Raw genomic sequence first — 14,862 nt, forward strand, 5'->3', positions numbered from 1 at the left:
CAAGTAACCCTGCTTACAGCCTGCCGATATATGTCCGGAGCGAGGACATATTCAAAACAACCAAGCGGGTATTAATATTTCCTCCAGAGTCGCACCCAAACGACAACCACCTGTACCCAGCGTATTCCCGCTGTAAAAATGAATTCTACTATTATCCATACGCCACCTTATTTGTCATAGACTTGCTCTCTACGCCTAATTTAATAATGATCGTGAGTGTGGGTGCTGCGAGATTATCGGATATAAGCAACGCCAGATTTGTCAGGCATCTCTGGCTCCCCTGAGCCCCGAGTACCCTGCATATTACCTGGGCCAAAAGTGGCGATAATTTCTAAGAGGGGAACCGCTGAGCTCGAGGCGTAATAGACGGTTAATTCGCATGCCGCCAGCCGGGCTAGCAGGCCTTATAAAAGGCGAGCCGCCAGCGCCGATCCTCGAGGCGACAGGCTTCACTGAACCGGAACACCCCGATTCCACCCCGCACCCTACTCCCCCGCTTTGCACTGCCCTCCGCTACCACTACCTCCACTAACACCAACACCACCAACACCAACACCGCCACCAACACCACCCATGGCCGCCACCCTCCCGAAGACGTACTCGGCGTTCCGGCGCGCGGGCGCCACCATCGAGCAGACGACCGAGGACCTGCCGGCGGACCTCGGCGCGCACGAGGTGCTCATCCGGGTGCGCGCCGTGTCGCTCAACTTCCGGGACGTCGCGATGCTGCACGGGCGGTACCCGGTCGCGGTCGAGGAGCGCGGCATCGCCGCGTCGGACTGCGCGGCCGAGGTCGTCGCCGCGGGCCCCGCCGCCGCCGCCGCCTTCCGCCCCGGCGACCGCGTCGCGCCCATCTTCGACCTCGCCAGCCTCACCGGCCACGAGGACGGCCCCGTCCGCGCCCTCGGCGGCGACGCCCCCGGCGTCCTCCGCGAGTACGCCGTCTTCGCCGACGCCCACCTCGTCCACCTGCCCGCCCACCTCTCCTGGGAGGAGGTGCGTTTTCCCTCCCCCACACCCCGTCCCCGTCTGTGTGCAGGAAGATGCTGACTGCTGCGCTGCGTGCGCGCGCGCGCGACTAGGCCTCGACGATCGCGTGCGCCGGCGTCACCGCGTGGACTGCGCTCGGCAACCCCGTGTCCGTGGACCGGCCCCACGCAACCGCGCTGCTGCAAGGTACGGCCGTTCGCATTCGCGCTAGCGGGCGTGGCTCTTTGTTGTTTTCTTTCTTTTCGTCCTCGCGACCTCTCCCGCTCTAGCAACTACCTAACTAACTGGCGCAGGCACCGGGGGCGTCAGCATGTTCGCGCTCCTGATCTGCCTCGCGGCGGGCATCCGGCCCATCATCACCTCGTCGTCCGACGCGAAGCTCGCCGCCGTCCAGAAGCTGAGCCCCGAGGTGCGCGGCGTCAACTACAAGACGACGCCCGACGTCAGGGCCGAGGCTCTCCGCCTCACCGACGGCCGCGGCGTCGACGTCCTCGTCAACAACGTCGGCCCCGCCTCCGTCCCCGACGACGTCGCCTCCCTGCGCCAGCGCGGCGTCCTCTCCTTCGTCGGCTTCTTGGGCGGCGTCACCGGTCAGCTCGACCCGAGCCTCCTGTTCGCCCTCATGAGCAAGAAGGCCAAGATCCAGTAAGTCATGTCTTGCTACTAGCGGTTGCCGCGGCGTGGCGGCCCCCCTCCCTCCTACGCTCGTCTTATCTACAGTTTGCGTGTCGCTTAGTACAGGCGCTAATGAGGTGTCGTGAAAACTTCAGAGGTATCGGGGTGGGTAGTAAGGCCGACTTTGAGCAGCTGAATGAGTTCCTCGAGAAGCACGCTGTCTCGCTCGCCCCCATCATCGACCGCGTCTTCCCTTTCGAGAAATCCAAGGAGGCGTTCGACTACCTCTACTCAGGGAAGCACGTTGGGAAGGTGGTTATAAAGCTAGGGCAGGATTGATTTGAACCCGTTCTCGAAAGACGAAGGCCTCAAATTGAGTCGTTGAGATAGGTGGTAGTATTACGAATATTTAAATCAAGTCTAGATTGCCCCTCTGCGAACCATTGGATTGCCCATATTTATCCTAACAACTATACATAACGCAAATTGTGTACATAAACGCAAGCTTTATTACAATAGAACATTAATATGCCGCGGAAGAAGTGAAAAATCCCAGCTAACGAGCGTGGAAGATTTGGCTGTGCCGGCGATCGTACAGTTCCATTGGGTCACCAGTGGGGGCCGATAGGATACCCAAGCTTGGGGGAAAGGGGGACGGTACGCTTGGTAGGAGCCGTGCTGTTGGTGCCGTAGTATTTGTCGATGACCTCCTTCCAAGTGACTCCCGAGTACAGGGGCGCGTCTGATTCGCAAAACAGGTTGTCGGGTAGAGTTCCGTCCAACCAGTAGGTCGAAGTCTTCCGAAGGGTGCATGCCGAAGGGGCAACAAGAGAGGCATGCTGTTTACGTGGACGTGTGTTGTTAGTATTCTGGCCTATCTCTAAGAGAGATGGATGAAGTAAAGAATAGGAGGGAGCAGGGTGTGAGGCCTAATGAGGGAATTACTTACGCCGTATCCGTCGACCTCGAGGACAACGCTACCTTCGAAGGTGGAGCTGACATTCCTGGCCGATACCAAGGGCGTCAGTCCGTCGAAGGTGTTACCGATGAAGAGGACTGGGTGCTTCGTGTTCACGTTGAAGTCGCCCATATACCGCTCTTTGGGCTCGATCTTCCACTGCGCGCAGGTGGCGTATAGGCTTACTAATGCATCTCCGACTAACACAATGTTAACTACTATAACCTGCAAGGAGTCTTGACGATAGAAAGGCCCGTGTTGGGGTTCGCAGAAGGATACCCGAGGCGAGGAGCTTTGGAGAGAGAAGTGGGTGACATACTGATTTTGCTTGACTCGTACATACGCTCGACAGCCGGGACGAAATCCTCGAATCTCTCAGTCCGTACCATATTGTCGCTGCAGTGGATGCCTGACAAAGCCTGCGCCCTGAGAATGCTCCAATGGATGAGGGCGGGATCAAACGGAGAGGTATCAGAGGAGCTCTCGTATTGCCCAGTAAGTATCGCGTTAACCATTTCGGCTAAACCTGCCCAGGTTCCGCTGTTATAGAGAGCATTAATAAAGAGGCCCTTGACGGCTGCGTAATCCATCATAGCGCCTTCGACGACAAGTGGACGGATTTTAACAGCCTCGATAAGGTCCCAAACCTCCTTCTCGAGCTCGGCGGCGGTTTTATTGTTACCTTTGGCCAACGCGCACTTATCTCGAGCTGCGACACAGCCGGTGAATATGGCCGAAAATTCTGCGTCGGCGTCGGTCCATTCCTCAATATCACTGCGTAAAGGCCAAAGGCAATCGGTTAGCTTCACGGAGTTGTCTACGTTTCTCGTAGCAGGTCAACATACGCTTGCTCGCGATAATACTCGTGGGGATTTTGAACTCCATCGAGCACCATCCGCTCGATTTTATCTGGGAACATGCCGGCGATAGTTGCTCCCAACGTCGTGCCATACGAAAAGCCTATCCGGTCGGTTAGTCTTGTCGTCGTGCAGGTTATCGCTCAGGCAGCCCCACTCACCCCAGTACCGTAACATTCCATCTTCCTCGAGCGCATCCACGATTTGCATTATATCCCTCGCGGTAAACGCGGAGCTGATAAGGCTGCCGGTCTTATTTTGCGTCCTTAAACAGGTATCGGCGTTTATCGTCCCCTGCGCCCATAGCCTCCCCAGCTGTCCTTCCGACTGGTTGGCGGGGACTTGGCTCAAAAAGAAGGACAGCGCATCTAACTCATTCTGATAGCAGTTGAAGCTAAGTCGGGAGCCAGAAGTTCCACTATAGATCGCGACGTTGTCAGCAACGGTCGCCAGGCGTGTGGATTGTTGGGAGGGGGCGCCAATCTCCTACCGTGGGTCGAAGGCTAGAAGGTCGTATTCACGGCCGGAGAGCCTGAATTTGCAGCGTCAGTCTCGTTGAGGTCGTGGTAACGGAAGGTCTACCCAGGGAAGCATTCATACGCCTGTAACTCCATCGACAGCGCACCCACAACATCTCGTGCCGTGCCTCCTGGACCGCCAAAGTTAAGGACAATACTGCCCTTCGAAGGCTGTACCGGCGCGGGAACCCTAACGAGATCAAGGATGTGAGTCTCGCCGGAACCAGGCTCGGTGTAATCGAGAGGGACCTCAAGAGTGCTGCATTGCACGGGAACCTGGCTGGGCACTTCGGTTGTGTTACAAGGGCCCCATTGAAGTATCGCCTTCGGGTAGGGCTTCGCGTAGGCCAAGGCCGCGAAGGAAAGTTGCAAGACGGTGCGAGAAAATACCATGACGAAGAGAATAGAAAGAACACACAAGGAAAGAGAGTTATGGGTCGGGTTGTTGGCGGGACAGAGAGTAGGGGATAGATATCAAAGCTGGACGGAGAAGCGAGTATATATATCCATCCTCGATAGCTGTCGATGAATCTCGACTATACAAAGAGCTGAGTGAGATTCTAGGGCTGTCCATGATTGCCGGGCTGAGCAATGCAGAATAATAGGGGCATAGCCGACATATGCCCAGGTTTGTTCACGTACGTTGTCTAGCTGGGAGGAAAACGCCGTATTCATAGGAAAGTACTTAGGTAATATTGCTCATCTCCGTAGGGCTGAAGATGAACATGACACTGCGTGGTGCCGACAACCCGGTCGACGTCATAGTATAAAGGAGACGGGAGAGGCGGACGGCGTCGATCAGCTGCACGCATCTCCGCCTGGGCACGAACACGCCGTATCCTCGCGACGCCGTGGCTCTATTGGCGGGGGAGTACGGGCGGAGATGCGAAGTCAAGAAGACAACCTCTTGGCGCCACGCCTCAGCCCTCTTATATGCGGAATCCTTCTCGGCGATGACGAGGACGGCGGGCACATTCGCTGAAACTTCTTTGCGCGCGGTCGGCAGGCCTTCTGAAGAGACGGGGGTGGGTGCCAAGAAGCGAGCAAGAAGAATCATCAAAATACCCAGGTCCAATACCTAATGCATGGGAAACAGTAATTCTCCTTTTTGATGCATACATGCAGATATCCCATACTTTGATAGGTACGTAGCGACTTCTCCAAGCCACACCCGGAGAGGGCAGGGTCAGCCACCTTCCCTCGACGCCCAGGAGCACGTAATTCTACAGGGGATTCACGTCGTCTCAACTCCTCCCCACTTACCGTCTAGAGGTTGTGATGAGGTTCAGGGGCGGTGTCGGCGTGATTTGGAAATTGGTCCCTGGCGGAACTCCGAAGGCGGTTGTCCTGGGTCTAGCCAGGGGTCCACTGTCGTCCCTGCGGAGATCTCTATCCCCTCATCAAATGCGAGAAAGGGTGACCATTTCTTTAAGGGGGGAGGGGGTATCCCCTCCTCAGAGGCGGGAGAGGGTATCCCCTCCTCAGAGGCGGGAAAGGGAGGGGATGACCTCGGAGTATCGACTTCTTGAGACTCGTCAGTCTCAGGTATTCGTGTGAAGGGACAGCCGTCGTTAGCGGGCCACGGGGTCAAGTTCCGACCGACTTACCGCTTATACGCTGATGGCCTTTGCAGAGGCGTCGCAGCTCCGCCATTCCGCTCGTTAAGATCTCCATCTTCTCGGTGAGGAGCCTCCGCTGTTCCGCGGATTCCGCGCTCTCACCAGCAATGCCTTTCACCATCTCGTCGCCGAGATCGAACACGATCTCGGGCGTGAATAGCTTGGGCAGGTGTGATATGAGAGATTCCTCGATGCCCAGCGTGCTGAAATCGTCCGTCACCCTCTTCAGTGCCACCTAGAACACACGTAAATCAGAAACGACCGCGTCTGGTGCGTGCGGTGGGACGAGTACCTTATAGTACGCTTCCATCCAGTCAATCGCGTCCGAACACGCCTGGACTTCCATATCCCTTCCAACCTCCGCCACGATCTGGTCCACGAGTGGGTCGTTACTAAGTATGTGCGTCGCAGTCACACCCCCTGCTTTCTTGAGGCTGCTCATGATGCTATCTCGCATGCGCTTCCTGCGAATCTCCTGGACGGTTTCCGTCAGGTAGTGGTTGTAAGTTATGGGATGGCCGTCCTCATGCAGCCGCAGAAGCTCGGTGATCTTGTCTTTCAGCTGGCTCTGGAGTTGATTCAGGGCCTGGCCGATCAACTCTTCCCACAGCTTTCTCTTAGTATCCTCGTCAACCACATGGGCCAACATACAATTGAGGGTGGATTCGACAGCTTTGTACACTTTCCCGGAAAAGTTGTTGAGTAGCCCCTTCCAAGGCACGCATTGTTCTCGGAAGAGCTCTCCGATTACCAAGGGGTTGTACGTGCCCGGTAGTTCACATCCTCGGGTCCGGCTCATGAGACTCTTCACTTCTTTCATATATGCAGCTCGGGTAACCTCCCTCGAACCCCCCCCAGGAGATGAGGCTGTCTCGACAATCTTCCTCGCTTGTCCGTGGATGCGCATCTCGTGAGAAAACTCGGTCAAGGTGTTCTGCACCACAGCGCGAAGCCGCTTATGATATCCCTCCTCGTCTCGGGCATTCCCGAAGAATTTGTCTCGATAGACTCCGTCTATGGCCTCGGAAACAAGTGTCGAGAATTGGCGACTGGCGGTGAGTAGGTATCTACGTTGATCGGCGAGTGCGGTGCGGGGTGCACCAAGCTTCTCAAGGCTCCTAGAGCAATCATCAAGACCATTTTGGATCTCGTCGAGAACCTCGGGTAGTTGATTGAGGATCTGATCCTTAAGGACCTCACTTAGCCGAGTGCGTAGGCTCGCCGAACCTTTTTGCGAGCGCGGCAGGCCCGCCCAGACACCCTGATCGAAGAACTCTGCCTCCATCTGGTCCCGCTCCTGATTTGTGGCATTTCTGGTCTTGAAGTCGCGGTTTCGAACGACGTGCCATCCGAGTCGGAACTCGACATCTTTGTTCTGCGCCATGTTAAAGTAGTCACGTTCACTATTAGAGCCGACGTCGAGCGTGTCCGGCTTCGTTATGAGACCCAAGGTCCTGGCGCCATGACGATCTATCTCGCGCGCGAGTTGAGTGACCTCTTGTAGGGCAAAATTGCTCTGCGCTGAGACGACAGCAAGGATGACGCTGCGGGGGTTCTTCATATAGGACCGCACCAAAGATTGTACCACTTTGGCGTCCTCAGACGACTGGTCCTTATTTCCGGCGCGGAAGAGACCTGGCAGATCGACAATTGTGAGGTGCGGTTGAGTTGGCCCGGATAGCTCGATGCGGAGGATATCCTCACAGAAGGTCCTGCCTCCACTACCGCCAACTCCCAGCACTTCCTTCGCTTCGTCTATCAGGGCACCGATATCATTATGATCCGGGATACTAGAATGGAGAAACTTTTCGAGACGCGCCCTCTCTTCAGCTAAGCGATCTCTTCCGGGGATGATGGATACATTGCATCTCTCCTCGGCGGACTCGCCGGAGTAGCGCAGGATTAGCTCTGTTGCGAATCTCGTGCAAATATTGTCCTTGGCTGGAAACGACATGCCCGAGATTGCCTGCAGGACTGAGCTCTTGCCCGACGACTGATCGCCGCAGACAACAATCTGAGGAAGATGGACATAACGGTTGATTCCCTTGGATCTTAACTTGTCAATGACGTCCATCAACGCCCTATAGTCCTTGGATTGCAAAGACGCAGCCATCGGGTGGAGCGCCATCCCTGAAGTCCCGTCGAAAACAGCTCGATTTAGGGCACGATTCGGGTCGAGTTCTCGGCGTGTATCGCAATAGGGATGGAAACGATAAGATGGAGAGAATGAGAGAGAGGGGGAACTTGAGACAGGTGATGAGAGGAGGGACCAACAACGCAAAGCAGGTCTTACCCAACATTAATACGCCTTCCCCCTCAGGCACCGACCTACACGCGGTTGGTGTGGCATCCCGCGCGCCACCTCGACGCATATGCACATTTCCATGTAGGAATAGGAAGAATGACCCTCGTCCTCTAACTCCTTGACTAGTCACATTTATCGCAGGAGGTGCCGTGGGTAGAGACAGCGGCAATCGAATGGCAGTTGGCTTAAAGTCACACACGGCGGGATACATTCAATGCTGTACAACTGCCCACATGCATTCATCCCATCCTATGGCAGCATCCCGTGGCAGCCATTGGCAAGGCCCTTTACTCGCACATTCGTGCGTTATGAGACGGGTGCCCGAACAATATATCGCCCGGTGAGTCCTTTTTCTGCTGTCAATCGGTGGTTGGTTTGACCCTCTCACGTTACAACTGAGCTAACTATCAATACAAGTATCGCCGTTCATGCAAATGAATCCGAACCGCCGAGTGACGGCGACTCAAGCGAACCTCCGATCCAGAGCCAGGGACGCTTAGTTATTACCACCGTTCATCGCATCCAATCGTTTCGTGCCACGACTCGATGGCTACGTGCATGTTTACTCTGAGTACGTACTGGTCGTGCCGCCGTAGGTGGACTCCAGGTCCGGCTAACATTGTCATGTCTTGTTCACAGCGATATCTTGAAGGGCACTGGGGACCGTCCCGAAAGCGCGTCATATCCGTTGAGGTCAATTGGGTGGCCCAGGACGATCTTGAGCTCGAAGGCCCACAGCATCCGCGAGATGGCCAGCCAGATCTCGCGCTCGGCTACGATCATACCTGGACAGACACGCCGGCCGGCGCCGAAGATCCAATCGTCCCGCTGGTTGGGGTTGGGCAGGTTCGAACTCTGCGCCGCAGTGAGGCTATCGCAGAGGTAGTCCCCCGACGCGACGTGAGGGGTGCCTAGCCAGAAGGGGTTATAGCAACGCTCAACCTCCTTCACGATGGCGTGGCAGTATGGCAGGTTCACTTCGTCTTCGACCGACGACCCTGTCGAGCTCCTCGTGCGCGCGCTTCTGGACTTCGGGGTTCACCGGGATCAGCGCCGAAAACCACTGCACGACTGAGGCCGTCTGTAGATATGCTCTCAACTCTGGCTCCTGGCCGTTGGTGACAAAACCAATGATGTTGGACACGGGACCAGTGCAGTTCCTAATGAGTACCCGATTAGTTGTACCTAGTTGGGACGATATTTATTCCGAGGGGGACCACACGAACTCTCTGCTTAGCTTTAGCGATTGGGCAACCAAGGGATGGTCAACGGTGTCGGTTCACGTCGCGAGCACAATCGTCAACATGTTGTTCAGCGAGCAGCGCTCGGCCAATGATGCGGATTGATAAGCTCGGCGCCCCCTGCTTGCCTGGAAGAGAGACTTCGCTATGTCTATGACCTCGAGGTCTAACACAGCTGTGTAGTCGTCTAAGGTCCTCTGGCGAAGCTAGTTGGTGGCAATACGGCGGTGCTTCCTCCTAAGACATCACATATTAAGGCTTAGCAATTGTTTCGATAGACCGATCGCGTCTCTGGGTATGGTTGCTATGATATATACAAGGCTTCCTATCGATCATTATAAGGAGTCGCGGTGATGCCCCGACCTGCAAACACCGTCTGGCTCTCGATGAACATGATTCTGTTCAAGGGAGTTACGGACGGATTCTACACTTGGTTGCATAAATAAAGATGCGAGGGACTTAATTGGTTACTTACCTAGAACTAGGCCGCAAATACCAATTTTGGAACTCCAACTTGCCAGTCCACATAGGGCCCGGGATCGGGACGACTCAATGAGATACTGAAGCTCAAAAGCGACTCATCTCCTTCAGTACCTTGCCACCGCACTGTCCTAGGTCAATTACTTAGCTTCGAGATAGCGCTGGCAGAAGGAGAACAGAGAGCTGTTTCTCCCCTAACCACTCAGTTCCTTAACCGCGGCCGACAAAGAATCGCCTCAAATCAAGCCGCCCGCCACTCTAGATGCACCTCAGTTTCGAGTTAGCAACATGTCATACAACTCGCCGTAGGTAACGGCCTAATATCTAGCAGGCTACGCGATGGGGGACGGGAGATAAAGAGCCAAGTCTCATGGGCCTGGGTTGAGGACCATGGCGTCGGGTACCATAGAGCCGGTAGCTTGCGTGGGGTGCGGCCGCGGGATGTTGTTGTTGGCTTGCTAGACAGGCTAATGGCTTGTCCGTCTGAGGCGCCATAGGATACTGGCGAATTCTCTTGTCGATATGATTCAGGGGCGGACCGACTTCTGCTTAGGCCCAGACGCCTGTTTCCATGACGAGACATCGCTCTAATACCTAGGTAGGTACATCCCGAACTAATACAGCCTTTTACCCTAGGTTCTTCAAGCGGACTCATCCCTGCGCTAGGGGGAGGGGCCGTATAGTAGCGGGATGCGGATGGAGTTGGGCTGGTCCGCGACCTCTGCAACCTCGTCTGCGATCTCCATGAGTACCTAGATGATAGGTACCTAGCAGCAAGTAGAGATCTGATTACATAATAGATAACCCACAGTGCCAAGAGGCTTGAAGAATTCTGCCGCCCTAGCTGATTGTTCCCCCTCTCACCGCCTTTGAAAAAAGGTATTAATATCCGTTTCCCGCTCCAACTTTTTTGCTTTTCTTTTTTTCCCTCTTCTTCTTCTTCATACTTACCTTGTACGGAGAACCTTCGCTCAAGAATGAGGGTTTTTAAAGGGGGAGACCTGCATTGCACAGCGCGGAGTCGACCCTTTTCTATTATCCTTCGCGGATCGTAGCGTGCGCAATTTTTGCTTTTCCAACCCGTTTTCATTGTGGAAGATGCCTGGATGCATCGTCACGAGGAAGAGGGAGTGGGTAAAGGCCTCCGGTGGCGCAAAACTTGAGCGGCGTGGAGCATACGACCTAGAGGTCTTGGCTGTATGGGGAGCTCTGAGGTGAATAGAACTAGCGTTTATCCACATGTATTATGGAGGATTCCACCTAGAAACCCGGGAGCTACCTAGGTGCTGCCGGCACGCCAGTCAATGCACCGTCGGAGCGACGTACACGTAATTATAGAGCCGGCCGGCTATACCACCACCAGAAATGGCTGGCAGGTCCAGGCAGTAGCGTGGCATTGGGTTAATATACCCAGGCATCCGTCTTCCGGCGTGGTTGAAGGTGCCGAGGAGCTTCCTGTGGAGGAAAATACTTGGTGTTCTCCAGTATTCTCTCGAGGATGATCGGCATCAGCGGGGGGAAATCGATAGGTAATATCAGCGGGTGCTAGAACCTGAAGCGCTCCGGGCCATGCGAGACTCGGCTCTCACCATCATAGCGACTGAGGAGGTGCAAGGAAAAACTGACAGCTAGGAAGAGAGGTCGGTAGGCAAGAGTTCGGCATATGCTGTATAGGCGCCGGTCCTAGTAACAACTCTAGGTAGGCATCCGTTCCAGAGTAAAAATAGCCTACCGAGGCTTCTCCTATACGGTAACGCGGCTGAGTGGCTGAGTGGCTGAGCGCGTTAGGTACCTAAGTAGCGGATGTCAGTTGGCGCGCCCTCATGACGGTACCCACCTAACCGTCGGTGTCAAAAGCGATCGTGCGAATATCCAAACCTCATCTCCGCCACTTTGACGTACTCATACACCGCGACAGCTGCGATCCGATTCCTATCATCTAGCTTCTTGCCAAGCAGCCCTGAATTCTAGCTTCCTACTCTCGCCTTATGGCAAAAGCCCCATAGCCAGTTCCTACCAGCCTCGCTTTTGTTTTCAGCCCGGGCCAAGGGAGACTGAGCTGACCTTTTTTCTACTTCAAGATGGGTCGTGACGAATCGCCACGGGATCGGCGAAGAGCCTCACGAAGCGATAGCGAGGATCATTACGAGCGTGATAGGCGAAGCTACGCTAGTCACCGCGACAATTCTCGCCGGCATGGCGGTGAGAGGAAAGAAAGATCTCGTGACAGGTCCGGGAACCGAAGACGGCATCGGCGTTCGAGGTCTCCCGATGATCCGTCTGGCAATAAGTCAACTTCCGATGACCGCGACCGCGAAAGGCAGAGTAACCACAGGCGGGAACGCTCACGCGACTACGACAGGCATGGCGAAAGAGAGTCGCACCGCCACCGCTCGCAGACCGACGACCACCGAGACCGCGACAGGGGTAGCAAACAAATAGTGAAGAGAAACGGCCCCCTACCCTCGCAGGCCGACTCTTTCGCCGTCAATCAGGGCGAGGAAGCACCCAAGCCGAAAGAGAAACCAAACTATGGGAACACGGGCGCGTTAGCTGCAGCCTCGAACTCGGTCACGCAATCCGATGGCTCCAGGATAGTGCTCAAGTACCACGAGCCGCCCGAGGCTCGCAAGGCGTCGCCGAAGGACCAATGGAAGCTGTTCGTCTTCAAGGGAGAGGACATCGTCGACACCGTACCCCTCAGCAACCGGAGCTGTTGGCTCGTAGGAAGGGAGACCGTGGTGGTGGATCTGTCCGCTCAACATCCGAGCGTTAGTAAGCAGCACGCCGTCATACAGTTCCGTTACATCGAAAGACGGAACGAATACGGCGACAAGATTGGCAAGGTGAAGCCTTACCTCATCGACCTCGAGAGTGCCAACGGAACCGTACTCAACGGCAAGAAGGTACCGGAGAGCAGGTACCTGGAACTTAGGGACAAGGATATGATCCAATTCGGCCAGAGTACGCGAGAATACGTGGTGATGCTCGCGCCAAAGGACTGAGGGACGGAGCGGCATCACCGGGGCTAAGGCAATAGGCTCTAGTCATCAATTGTCTCTTGGCTGATGGTACCGTGCTACACCACCCTTCTGGGTACGACTATCGTTGTACGCGTCCGGATTTCGACGGGTGTTGGTGCGAGCGATCGCAAAGCCTTTCTCAGCAGATACTCACACTAACCTTATTTTTATCTCTACTCTCGAAGAAAGCACAAGACGGCCCTATTCTAGGCCAACACGGAAGAACCTCGCTGGAACGATAAGGGAAGGGTATCGTCTGTACGAGCCAATACGGCGGTGCTCTCACCTCCCCCTCCCTCTCCCCTCCTCACCTTCACCCGCGCTCCGATCCCCCGGTTCGCCTCGGCGAAGCCGTCCTATTCACCGCCTTCCCGCACGCTGTCCGGGAATAGCGTGTTAGCCCTGGGAAATTTTACGCGATCACGAGTTGGTTTCTATATGCGGGTGACGGACGTAGAACATTATTTCGGGAATGCGATAAGTGACGATTCTGTGTGATCGTTCACATCTGGGTAGAGGAAAAAAAAAAAAATTTTTTTTCTCAACGCGAGGCCATGTCTCAGACGCAGGAACCAACAGTTCATGTGTGTACATATGCGCCGAAGAATCGGCCGCGCTCCGATGTTCCTGACAGAGGGGGTTGTGATGACGCCGATGGAGACGGCAACGACTGATTGGCCGGTCGGCCAACCGCCGCCTGTCCAACGTTGGGTTTCCCTGGCGGTCGGTCTCCTACATGGCACTAAGACACTTCCGCTCGACGCATGTGAGTACGGTGGGATTGTCCCTACGTCGCACTGGGGCTCTGGTTGCCTCGTATCGAGATGCAAAGACCGAAGCGGAGATCTGTCGGAGGGGATTCTAAGCCAAGCCGCATGTGCGCGAAGGCGGCATATATAGGTGCTACGAGACGGAAGCATGTGAAAAGTTGTATAGGATTGGCTAGGTCGCGAGCATGGGCATCGACATCTGCGTGCGATGCGATGGGAAAGGCGGTGCTTCTCGGCCCGGCACTCACTCAAGAGTGTTGGCGCTCGTCAGGACACGGGGATCTGTTAAGAGCTACAGGGAAATCCTTGAGATTCCCCCCGTAAGTTGCTGCGGTGAACTCCCCAAGGTACCTCCTATGCCTGAAGTATAGGTTGCTATCATAGGTATTTATTTCACACCTGATACCTCGTGTACCCGTCCTGTGACAGGTACCGGGCCGGTATGGGAGACAGGTACCGTTGCGTTGCACACCTGATGGGTTCGTCTAAGGGCAATATTCCAATATGACAAATACGATAGCCCGCATACCTACGCCGGACACCATTGGAACGCTACCTCGCAAGTGGAAATTCCCTATTTTCAAATCCGGCCGCCCGTTAACTTCCGTTGGCATCATCGCCGCCATGAGTAAGAACCGTTATATTGGCTTCCTGATGTGACACCTGCCTTACCTAAGGTAAGTTCCTACCTGTTAGGTACCTACCTACCTACACCTTAGGCACCTGGGATACTTAGCTAGGTAGTTTCTTATGAGTACTCGGTTGGGCTAGCGGGAGGTGCTTTCGGCGGCCGCCAGTGTCAGCGGACGAGCCAAATCATTAAAGTTAGAAACCGTCTAACTTCGGTGCCGCACCCGTGCAACAGTGGAACGTAAGGTTGCGCCAACGGCCTAACCGACTTGGCTGCGAGGTGGGTAATAAATCCAGAATATAGGGGCATTTCCACATGCAGACCTGCTGTGCCTAATAGTCACATAGTACGTGTGCGGGCAAGGCGAATCATCGGTGGGTTAGGGGGGGGGGGGGGGGGGGAGGAGAAGAGGGCGAGGGGTAACGTAAAGTAGGGTAGCTATATGCAAGGTAGGTATGTCGGTAGATAGGTGATAGATCTCTCACCTGCAGGCAGCAGAAAGCCAAGTTCTATCTAAAGCCGCAGCGATGAGCCTTCGCCCGCCCGCGCGCATGGCGAGTGGCCTGCCTCAGCTAGTCGCCTGTCTCTCGGTAGGGGGAGGGTACGGGGTGTACATAGAGGGAGGGAGGATAGGCAGTGCTGCTAGAGGTAGGTAGCCAACAGCTGTGATAGACGCAAGGGAATCCATCCAATGATCTGGCTCACCAGTCGGTCTGTCTCGGATCTGGCTGCATCTCGTAGGGTTCGATGGTTAGCAATATCATCACGGTTGACGTCACCCTCCCCCTGGGTCGAAGTCCAGCAACGGCGACAAAAACCGGTGGTTAGCCCCCGTTCGACTGGCCTATACACACC

At 55.3% G+C, this 14,862-nt stretch overlaps 7 protein-coding genes across 7 annotated transcripts; 2 read left to right on the forward strand and 5 right to left on the reverse strand.

The window, feature by feature from the left end:
- Positions 1-573: 573 nt before the first annotated feature.
- GGS23DRAFT_596411 (uncharacterized protein) lies at positions 574-1,944 on the forward strand (the record flags this gene model as incomplete). The annotated part of the gene is made up of 4 exons (XM_051518474.1): positions 574-996; positions 1,083-1,176; positions 1,284-1,635; positions 1,761-1,944. The coding sequence occupies 4 exons, from the start codon at positions 574-576 to the stop codon at positions 1,942-1,944; spliced, it is 1,053 nt and encodes a 350-aa protein (XP_051372633.1).
- A 269-nt stretch (positions 1,945-2,213) lies between these two features.
- On the reverse strand, positions 2,214-4,331 carry GGS23DRAFT_596412 (alpha/beta-hydrolase; the record flags this gene model as incomplete). The annotated part of the gene is made up of 7 exons (XM_051518475.1): positions 2,214-2,444; positions 2,555-2,763; positions 2,883-3,337; positions 3,409-3,523; positions 3,582-3,838; positions 3,911-3,952; positions 4,021-4,331. 7 exons carry the CDS (start codon positions 4,329-4,331, stop codon positions 2,214-2,216), a joined length of 1,620 nt encoding a protein of 539 aa, XP_051372634.1.
- A 778-nt stretch (positions 4,332-5,109) lies between these two features.
- GGS23DRAFT_520830 (P-loop containing nucleoside triphosphate hydrolase protein) lies at positions 5,110-7,860 on the reverse strand. The gene is made up of 3 exons (XM_051514649.1): positions 5,850-7,860; positions 5,546-5,792; positions 5,110-5,462 (listed from the first exon to the last, which is right to left on the reverse strand). Exons 1-3 carry the CDS (start codon positions 7,683-7,685, stop codon positions 5,224-5,226), a joined length of 2,322 nt encoding a protein of 773 aa, XP_051372635.1. The 5' UTR covers positions 7,686-7,860; the 3' UTR covers positions 5,110-5,223.
- Positions 7,861-8,206: 346 nt separating this feature from the next.
- GGS23DRAFT_620795 (cytochrome P450) lies at positions 8,207-9,168 on the reverse strand (the record flags this gene model as incomplete). The annotated part of the gene is made up of 3 exons (XM_051521129.1): positions 8,207-8,773; positions 8,841-9,022; positions 9,146-9,168. The coding sequence occupies 3 exons, from the start codon at positions 9,166-9,168 to the stop codon at positions 8,496-8,498; spliced, it is 483 nt and encodes a 160-aa protein (XP_051372636.1). The 3' UTR covers positions 8,207-8,495.
- A 368-nt stretch (positions 9,169-9,536) lies between these two features.
- GGS23DRAFT_520811 (uncharacterized protein) lies at positions 9,537-10,780 on the reverse strand. The gene has a single exon (XM_051514645.1). It carries the CDS (start codon positions 10,671-10,673, stop codon positions 9,864-9,866), a length of 810 nt encoding a protein of 269 aa, XP_051372637.1. The 5' UTR covers positions 10,674-10,780; the 3' UTR covers positions 9,537-9,863.
- Positions 10,781-11,184: 404 nt separating this feature from the next.
- On the forward strand, positions 11,185-12,828 carry GGS23DRAFT_520813 (SMAD/FHA domain-containing protein). Its single transcript, XM_051514646.1, has 2 exons — positions 11,185-11,282; positions 11,665-12,828. The coding sequence occupies exon 2, from the start codon at positions 11,665-11,667 to the stop codon at positions 12,586-12,588; it is 924 nt and encodes a 307-aa protein (XP_051372638.1). The 5' UTR covers positions 11,185-11,282; the 3' UTR covers positions 12,589-12,828.
- On the reverse strand, positions 12,829-13,703 carry GGS23DRAFT_520814 (uncharacterized protein). The gene has a single exon (XM_051514647.1). It carries the CDS (start codon positions 13,524-13,526, stop codon positions 13,068-13,070), a length of 459 nt encoding a protein of 152 aa, XP_051372639.1. The 5' UTR covers positions 13,527-13,703; the 3' UTR covers positions 12,829-13,067.
- Positions 13,704-14,862: the final 1,159 nt, after the last annotated feature.

The sequence above is a fragment of the Durotheca rogersii genome (genome assembly GCF_024521655.1).
Source record: "Durotheca rogersii strain YMJ 92031201 chromosome Unknown GGS23scaffold_8, whole genome shotgun sequence".
In the NCBI taxonomy this organism is placed as follows: Eukaryota; Fungi; Ascomycota; class Sordariomycetes; order Xylariales; family Xylariaceae; genus Durotheca; species Durotheca rogersii.

Excerpts from the sequence above, each read along its gene's own strand:
- GGS23DRAFT_520814 (XM_051514647.1), bottom strand. The coding sequence starts at position 13,526 with ATGCTTCCGTCTCGTAGCACCTATATATGCCGCCTTCGCGCACATGCG.
- GGS23DRAFT_520811 (XM_051514645.1), bottom strand. The coding sequence starts at position 10,673 with ATGAAAACGGGTTGGAAAAGCAAAAATTGCGCACGCTACGATCCGCGA.
- GGS23DRAFT_520813 (XM_051514646.1), top strand. The coding sequence starts at position 11,665 with ATGGGTCGTGACGAATCGCCACGGGATCGGCGAAGAGCCTCACGAAGC.
- GGS23DRAFT_520830 (XM_051514649.1), bottom strand. The coding sequence starts at position 7,685 with ATGGCGCTCCACCCGATGGCTGCGTCTTTGCAATCCAAGGACTATAGG. Across the intron at positions 5,793-5,849 it reads GGATGGAAGCGTACTATAAG|GTGGCACTGAAGAGGGTGAC; the intron begins GTACTCGTCCCA and ends CGTGTGTTCTAG. Across the intron at positions 5,463-5,545 it reads AGGCCATCAGCGTATAAGCG|AAGTCGATACTCCGAGGTCA; the intron begins GTAAGTCGGTCG and ends ACGAGTCTCAAG.